At 45.9% G+C, this 9,311-nt stretch overlaps 1 protein-coding gene across 1 annotated transcript; it reads right to left on the bottom strand.

Annotated features, from left to right (window-relative positions):
* Window positions 1-7,291: 7,291 nt before the first annotated feature.
* On the bottom strand, window positions 7,292-9,049 carry LOC136478091 (expansin-A5-like). The gene is made up of 3 exons (XM_066476425.1): window positions 8,593-9,049; window positions 8,166-8,487; window positions 7,292-8,028 (listed from the first exon to the last, which is right to left on the bottom strand). Exons 1-3 carry the CDS (start codon window positions 8,825-8,827, stop codon window positions 7,719-7,721), a joined length of 867 nt encoding a protein of 288 aa, XP_066332522.1. The 5' UTR covers window positions 8,828-9,049; the 3' UTR covers window positions 7,292-7,718.
* Window positions 9,050-9,311: the final 262 nt, after the last annotated feature.

The following is a 9,311-nucleotide window of genomic DNA, read 5'->3' as shown; positions in this document are numbered from 1 at the left end:
CAGAGTCATAAATTTTGAGATTGAAACGCATCAAAAAAATCATATGAAAATAATAAAATCCATGTGCATATGCACTAGAAGAGATAATTCATGAGTGGCTATAGTTACTGCTCAGAAGACATTGAAAGAGACTACTGGGTCCTGAACATGATGCGGAATCAGCGGTGAGGCTTGACAGGGAAAGGCCGGAAAATCATCCGATCCGGCCGGGGAAGGCCCGTGAACATGATGGGGAATTACGGGTGAGATGGGCTTGACAGGGAAAGGCCGTAAGGCCAGAACGGAGGGCCCAAAAGAATTAGGCCCAAAGCTGAAAAAGCCTCTCACGTTGGAAACGGGCCTTCTGGGTGCGGAAAGATGGCTGGCTTTGCTGCTTGTTGCCCATCGGTTCAGCGACTGCTCTGGGTGCGCAGAGACAGTGAGGCACTCCCCCGTGGCCTTTCGCCCTGCGGTCGTCGGCGAGCCCGAGGAAACGCACCGTTCGGTGGTGGAAATCGCGCGTCCCGTGACGTTTTTTTGCTTTGACCGAACCGAATCGAGAGGGACTAAGGCAGCGACAACACGCATCCGTCAGGTTGGATGGTGCGGGACGATGCGTTGCCGCTCCGCCGTTCGAGACCGACGACTGTGAGGAGTCCTCCCTCTGGCGGTCTGGTCTCTGGGTTCGCGTGCCACGGCGCCTGCGCCCCTGAAGTACGCGAGGGAAACGTACGCTTCCGTCCAGGTCCAGGCTTCTGAGGTCCAGTTTAGTTTGCAAAAAATTTTGCAAAATTTTTCACATTCTCCGTCACATCGAATCTTTGGACGCATGCATGAAACATTAAATATAAATAAAAAATAAAACTAATTACACAGTTTAGACGAAATCCACGAGACGAATCTTTTAAGCCTAATTAGACTATGATTGGACATTATTTGCTAAATAACAACGAAAATGCTACAGTATAATTAGTGTTTAAACATGGACTAATTAGGCTCAAAACGTTTGTCTCGTAATTTCCCACCAAACTGTGCAATTAGTTTTTTTTTGTCTATATTTAATGCTCCATGCATGGGCCGCAAATATTTAATGTGATAGGTACTGTAGCACTTTTTGGGATTTTGGGGTGGAACTGAACACGCGCTGATTTCATGTTTCCCACGTCTTTGGCCCGTTCCCTCGGACGAATTCCGGATAAATTTAGAGAAATCTGGGTGAATCTGTGAGAGAAAAACACGGTTCCAGATAAAAAAATAAACGGATCTGTGAGAGAAAAATACTATTTCAGATGAAAAAAAGAAACAAATAAGCCAAATTTAAGGACACACGAACGGAACTTTTATATACTGAACCACTGTATTTCAAGTTTCCTTTGGCAGTTTGGCAGGTCTATCTTGCACACTTCGAGTTTCGACTAGCGTGTGGAACTGGAAGCACCCTTCGTTTGGCGCCCTAGTTTTCAAAACTCAAGGCCATCGTGCATTTTTTAAACATGTTCCCCCCGTGACAATGGAGGCATGGACGTGGACCCCAGTCGATATGCTTGCTTTAGGTGATGTTTAGGGCGCGTTTAGTTGGACAAATTTTTTTGGTTTTGATACGGTAGCACTTTTGTTTGTATTTGGTAATTAGTGTCTAATTATGGACTAATTAGGTTCGAAAGTTTCGTCTCACGATTTCTCACCTAACTGTGCAATTAGTTTTGTTTTTCGTCTATATTTAGTACTCCATACATGAGCCACAAGAATCGATGTGACACTTTGGGATGAAAATTTTTGAATCTAAACAAGGCCTTAGATGAGGATGTAAAGTTTTGAGTTATTCATAGGATGTTAGATGAGACGTCGTATGGGGTGTTTCAGATACTAATAAAAAATAAATTACAGAATTCCGTTATTAATCCGCGAGACTAATTTATTAAGCCTAATTAATCTGTCATTATCATATGTGTTACTGTAAACTTAATTATCAAATCATGGACTCATTAGGCTTAAAAGATTCGTGTCGCAAAGTAGTCGCAATATGTGCAATTAGTTATTTTTTAGTCTATATTTAATACTCTGCATGTATCCAAATATTCGATGTGATATGGTAGTAAAGTTTTAGCGGAGGAACTAAACAAGGGCTAAGCAAAGATACCACTGGGAGTATTATAGTATTTTCCGTCCTAAAAAAAGGCACCGCCGGTATAAAGTCTTGTTTAGATCCAAAGGCTAAAGATTAGATATGTCAAATCGGGTGTTACATAGAGTGTTCGGATAGTAATAATAAAAAAATTACACAAGTCCTCAGTAATCCGCGAGACAAATTTATTAAGTCAAATTAATCCGTCATTAGTATATGTGTTATTGTAGCACCACATTGTCAAATCATGGACTAATTAGGCTTAAAAAATTTGTCTCATAAAGTCGTCGTAATATGTGCAATTAGTTATTTTTTAGTCTATATTTAATACTCCATGCATGCATCAAACATCCGATGTGATATGAATTAAACTTTACGGAAAAAAACTAAACAAGACCTAAATACGGACAATAAAGTTGTTTATTCCGACAAGATAAAAAAGATGCCGGCTTCAAAATAGCAGTTCGGTCTTTAGGCCTCGTTCGTTTTGCTGAAAAAATAAACCGAAATACTATTTCAGCTGATTCGTTGTGAGAGAAAAACACTATTTTGGATAAAAAAAACAAGCTAAAAAAGATAAATTATAAGAACACTGTTATGATTAAAAGTGTTTGACAAGCAAGTCAAACATTTGTCTCCTACGTACAAATAGGTGATTATTCGTGCACGGGGAGGAAAAATTACACAAGATGTTTCTTAGGTCCTGTTTGGCACAGCTCTGGCTCGTAAAAAAACAGCTCTGGCTCTAGCTCTCGGCTCGTATTGAAAAGCAGCTTTTTCTGGCTCTGGCTTATTTTGTACGAAAACTGTTTGGCAAAACGACTTCTCCTAGTGTAAAGAGATGTCAAATATCCAAAATACCCTTATATTTTTTCTCTCTTTTCTTTTTCTCTTTATTTCTCTTTCCTTTTTCTTTTCTTATCCCCTTCTTTTCTTTTTCGCTCCCCTCTCCTTGTCCGGCCGCTCCTATCCTTATCCTGATCGGCCGCTCCTCTCCTATCCAATCATCCGCTCCTCTCTCTCTCGGGCGGAGCCGAAGGCCAGCGGGGCGGCGCAGGAGGCCGGCGACGGGGCGGAGTAGGGAGTCCATCTGCCCCAACCGCGCCTGCGCGCCGCCGCGCCGCCAGCTGCCGCGACCGTGCCTGGCCCCATGGCCGCCGCCACGTCTCGCCGTCGGCGGCCGCTGCGGCCCCGCATCGACGTCGTCCACTGCTCATCCTCCCGGGACAAAGATGGAAAATGAGTTGTTGGGACGAGGAGAAGCCGATATGAGCCGCTATTTTTGGCTTCTCCCTGGTGGAGAAGTGTAGAGAGCGGGATTTTAGGGGCTTTTCGCCGGCTTCCGCTCGTGAGCCGATTTGGTTTTGTCCGTTTGGTACGGCTTCATCAAAAACCGCTCGAGAAGCTACTCGTGAAGCCGTGCCAAAGGAGCCCTTAGGCTTAACTAAAATCGAGATCATAGGCTCATAGAATTCGATTTTTCACATGTGTTGTACAACAATAATTGTAAAATATAATATTTTGTGTTTGATCTTCGCAACCTTGTTGCCCTCAACACTTTTTACATGAGCGTTAACAAAGTATGAGTAACTGATACCAAAGCACGTAGGTTTTTTTACTTTCCTATGAAATCAAACCTAGGCCTTGTTTAGATGTCATCCAAATTCTAAGTTTTTTTACTCTCTCTATCGCATCAATTTTTAACCGCTTGCATAGAGTATTAAATATAGGTAAAAAATAACTAATTACACAGTTTAGTTGAAAATCACGAGATGAATCTTTTGAGCCTAGTTGGTCCACGATTGGATAATATTTGTCAAATAAGACGAAAGTGGTATTATTCATCGGGTTCACTTTTTTTGCAAAGTAAACGAGGCCCTAACAAGTCTAAACTATAATTACCTCGTAAGTACAACTCTCTACCCTACCACGTTTTAAGAAATTCCTGTAAACCTGAATAAAGCCAGAGAACCGATACCCCGAAGCTCAACGCGGAGATAAATTTACACACCAAGAAATTTCAGAATGGAAAAAAATTCTATTCATCCTGGATAAAACTACAGTTCTAGATTTTAACCGAGTCAATGCTTTTACAGTTAACAAAGTTTATACTCCCTGAAAGAATCATTTCTAGAGAAAAATGTGTCTCCGCAAGAATCAATTTTCAGGTTCGTTCGGCTTGCCCCATATTCAACTTGTTCAACTTATTTTTTTAGTTATAATAATATTTTTTTCTAACAACAATTTAATCAAAACAGTATTTTTCAATCAGTTTTAGTCCAGATTCAGCGCGAGCCTAAAGATAGATCGTCAAATTTATCTCTCATCGAAGTCTCGTCACATTTAATCACAGCAAGACTAGTGAAGAGCTCTGTACAATGACATCAACATTTAATACTTTAAATGAACACGGCTCAATTAAGAGTGTAGGTAGATGAAAAGCTATTAAGGTCCAGCAACTTGAGGAGCGGTAGCATAGTCTTTTCTCTTGTTTATTAATCTGTTCTAAAATTGTTAGGAAAATATTTTTTAGATAGAGAAAGTACATTTTAGTCTTTAAATATTTATTACTATAAAAATATATTATATGATTATTTATAATAATTATATCCGGTACTATATGTTAGTATTGTTCATAGATTTAATTATATTTAAATTTTAACTTCTCCACGAGCGAGAACTAAACTCTTCAGAGCCGATAAAGTAATAAAGGTAACGTAACAAAAGTGAAAGGAAAAAAAAAGAGGGAGCTCTCGCAGCCGTCCATTCCAACCGTAGACGCCTAGACCGCCGGTCCACGGCGACAGGAGACTGCAGGGAGATATCATATCACAGCATAGTACGGTGTTTCATGTGCGTCCCATCTGCGTATCTGCTGCAGCTGTAGCACTGTGGCCACTGACACTCGCACGTTGCTTGCCATTGCCGCAACCCACAACCACCACCTTCACGTCCGCGAGAGGCAGGGTAGCCTTTTGCGCCATGTCTGCCCTAGCAAGGGAAACGCATCGATGGCCCCTTGCATGCTCCCGTCCCTTGGCAAGTTGGCATGCGAACCGCCAAGGATTGCGATAGCTTTTCCCATGCGGGGGGGGGGGGGGGGGGGGGGGGGGGGGGGGGATGCTGTCGGTTATGTGAGTGAAGTATGCCGAAAGCTGATTGCAAACTCTCTTCGCGGTCGCGGCGCAGGACATGATGGACATGCTTTGCAAAATTTCGTCATTTGTTGATTGATGCTCTGGGGTCCGAGATGTCAGTCAAGCTGAGCTCTTGCTTCTGTTTCCATTTGTTAATTGTCTGAGATGTGTCCGACTCCAACCATGCTTGATTCTTGCACAAAATCAAAGCGCAAACGAAATCGTGTTCGTCGAGCAGAAACAGAGGTATAGAAACAGTGTATCACTGCTGGCACCCAATCATCTCCATGATACTCTATTCTTTTTTTTTAAAAAAAAAGGCTACGGTATACTCTTATACTTCCTAGAAGGTAATATTTTAAATAAATCTGAGCCATTGATTTTTCAAAAATTTTAAATCAATTAATTAATTAAAAAAGGAAAAATATTCTCAAATCCCTCTAATCATGCGAGACATGGGTGGGCATGCAGCCCTTCGATCAACTTGTTCTATTCAACTGGATTGGCTTATAAGCCATGACTGAACGTACTGCTAGTTGGTTTGGTGTGAAAGAAAAATATTATTCGTTAGCTGATAAATCAAGACTTATAAGCCAAATACACGCTGTCGAACATGGCTGCACCACCCTTTCTTTTGTGCGATTGTCGTCACGTCCTTTTTTTTTTTGCGCCATGGCTAAACTAAAATGACAACTATCAGTCTCATGTCATGATGCGTATAAACCTAATCACGTTATAAGGTTAAAATAGTACACCAATGACAACAGGGTACCAAAAATAATTTTTTAGCAGGTTCATCATGTATAAAGCTTGATGATATTTTACGTTAAAATTAAAAACCGGTCATATTACATACATATTTGAGAGGATCTCCTAATAAGACAGGTAGCTATCGTAAAGTTCCATATACGTACATAGGGTTTCATATACGTGCATGCAATTTGGTATATATGTTGCGTTCCTAAGTAACAAATGCATAAAATTAATTAGTTTATTCTAATTAAATTATATTATATCCAAAGTTGCAAAATTAAAAAGATTGATCATATCTAATAGATCATGCATGCATCAATTAGATTTAAAAAAGATCTTTATATCTTGTTTGTTCTCACCATATCTAATAGATCATGTATTCATGTATGCGGTATTACTCCATATTTTGTTTGTTCTCACCTTTTTTCTAGAATGAAAAAAAAAAGAAAACTTTCTTGTTATTTTCACTCTTGTCTATCGGAGATCATCAGGAGAATCCAATGGTACAAGAGGGCCTGCATTGCATGGATTCTTGTTTTTTTCACTCTTCTCCCTGGTCAAACAGACGGTCAGCGACGGGAATGACTGTTCTAGAGAACCGAAACCTCAACCTGACCATGGCTTCTTGCTTTAATTTAGGACTAGGCCCCTACTTTTGGCGCCACACTTCTCGAGCAGTGCACCTATGCGTGGCGAGGCACACGGCTGCATGATTCTATACGCCCGAAGCACGGCAACAATCTCTATGCTGCTGGTACACAAGGATTCTATACGCCCGAAGCACGGCGTACTCATACATGAAATCAAGCTGCACTAGCATCATACAGGGCGTACTTGTGCATCAGGTACAAAATCTGAGTTATGGGAGTACAATATTCAGAAAAATGCCACGTACAGTAACAAAATCATCAGGGTTTGAACTGTTGCCCGTCTTATTGGGCAGCTTTTTTTGTTTGCCAAGAGCTAAAAAAAGTTAATGAGCTTCGATGTTGTAGTTTGTGTGAACCATGGCACAAACGCTTTGATTGCGTAGTTGGTGTGAACCATGGCAAGCCACGATGGGCTTTTGCTCTAGTAGAGCTGGCTGGCAGGCTGTATTTGGAACGGCTGCAATGAATCACACACCAATCGGAACGGCTGCTCCTTTTCAGACAGAAACAGGATCAACAGGGCAAATTACTCGCCGAGTGAACTATAGAGTAGAACGTACTATATTTTAAAAATAAATTCAAGTTTCAGAGTAAAAGAAGACACAAATTAATCAACTTCCAGCTTAAACTTAATCACACCCCGTTCAAAAGGATAATAGTAACTTGATAAGGTTCATAACAACCACACTTGGATAACCCAGACTACAAAACATCTCATCTCGAGAGGCCATCAACATGAGGCCCAAAACGCATAATTGGCGGGTGATACAAGGCGGCCTGCTTCCGTTAATCTCCAAGCCAGCCTTACCACCACTTCCAATTCCCAAGCCGAAACAACCTAGGAACACAATAACACACCAGGCTGACACCAGCACGATAAAACACGCGCTAATTCTAGGCCTAACTACTGGTAATTCCCAAGAGCCAAGGCGAGATGCACCGCTCATAAAACCATGGCGCCCCTCGGCAAGCTCCAATTGGGGAGGACGACTCTACCACGACCAACGAACTACTAGTACAGCTGCCACTGCGTCGACGAGACGCCGACGCAGCGGGAACGGCTGGGGGTGGTGTTCAGTTGAACTGGGCCCCGCTGAAGGTCTGGCCGAAGGCCCAGCCGCGGGGGGCGGCGTTGTTGGAGACCACGGAGCGGCCGTCGCTGGTGGTGACGCGGAAGGAGAGCGCCTGCCCGTTGAGGAGCGTGTTGCTCTGCCAGTTCTGGCCCCAGTTGCGCGACAGCGCCTGCCACCCCGCGGAGCGCTCGGCCTTCACGGCGACCGCGTGCACATCGCCGGCGCCGCCCACGTTGGTCACCAGCACCAGATTGAAGTAGGAGTGGCCGTTGATGGTGAACCGGATGCCGCCCTTCTTGTTGCACGCAACCCTGCAGTGCAGCACGTAGGATAGGAAACAAACAAGCGCGACTCAGCCAGATCTGCTCGAATTCCTTGTTTTGTTCAAAGAAAATGAAAAAAAATCGAAATTGGAAACAAGGAAAAATTGTTGAATTTCGCCACGGACCTGCGGTAGGAGACGGGGACAATGCCGGCCCTGTAGAGCGCGATGCGCTGGAACACGGGCTGCGACATGTCGAAGTGGGCGCGCGGCGGGTTGCACCAGCCGCCGTCGTCGGAGGGGAGCGCGTTGTTGGGCGGGCAGAAGTTGGTGGCCGTCACCACGACGGAGCCGGGCAGGCACGAGTGGCTCCCGCCGCCCGCCGCGTCGCAGCGCACCTCGAAGCAGGCGCCGCAGCTGAGGCCGTTGTTGAAGAGCGCCGTGCTCAGCGCCGCCGTGTTGGTGCCGTACCCCTGGCTGTAGAGGTTGCCGTACCCACACGCGCCGCCTGCATGGACGCACACACGTTCAGATGTACCAAGAATCTCAGCACGGGACTGCAATCTACTGACTAGTACTGCGAAATGTTCGAGAATGGGGTTCGCTCACGTACCCATGGTGCCGGACGCGTCGCCGCCGCCGTAGAAGGTGGCGTGAGCCGAGGACCACGCGCCACCTCCGAGAGGTGCGTGCCCGTGCGGCTGCGGCTGGGCGTGGTGGTGGCCAAGCCCCAGCCCGTGCGCGTGCGGCCGCACATGCCCGTGGCCCAGGCCCAGCCCGCGAGAGAGGGCGAGCGGGAACAGCGCGGCGAGGACCACGGCCGCGAGGACGTCTTGGCGAGGCGCCATTGGGTTGGGGCGGGTTGGGGGACGGCGGTGCGGCGCGGCGCAGGAGTGGGCGAGTGGCTAGGGAGTGAAGTGAAGTGAGGTGGTGTGGGGTGGGCTGTGCGGTGGATAAATAGAGGGGGAGGCGGCGGAAGGGTTTCAGACCGCCGCGCGCAGTGCGCCTGGTGCCGGGGCGCGCAGGGCGTGGGCGGGACGGGGATGGACGGTGGTTGCGGGGTGTGGGGCTGGGCGCGCGGCGGCCTGCGGGACGGAGTGGCGTGGGCCTCGCCATGCCCTGCAAAAGTCGCTCAGCTACCGCGTAGGGACACGGGTTTTCTGGCGGGCACCCTTGGGAGGCGTGGCAGGCGGGATGGAACGGGAAAAAAAGGTTGGCGCCAAGCGGGCGGAGGACGACTGGAGGAGAGGTCGATGAAGACCGTAGCGGTGACGGTGCGGCGCGTCAGCTTTGGAAGTTGAACATGAAGCGCGCGGCGTGGTAACAGTGGTC

The sequence above is a fragment of the Miscanthus floridulus genome, chromosome 8 (genome assembly GCF_019320115.1).
Source record: "Miscanthus floridulus cultivar M001 chromosome 8, ASM1932011v1, whole genome shotgun sequence".
NCBI lineage: Eukaryota > Viridiplantae > Streptophyta > Magnoliopsida > Poales > Poaceae > Miscanthus > Miscanthus floridulus.
The sequence above is the reverse complement of the archived record's forward strand: the minus strand, read 5'-3'. Positions and strand labels throughout refer to the sequence as shown.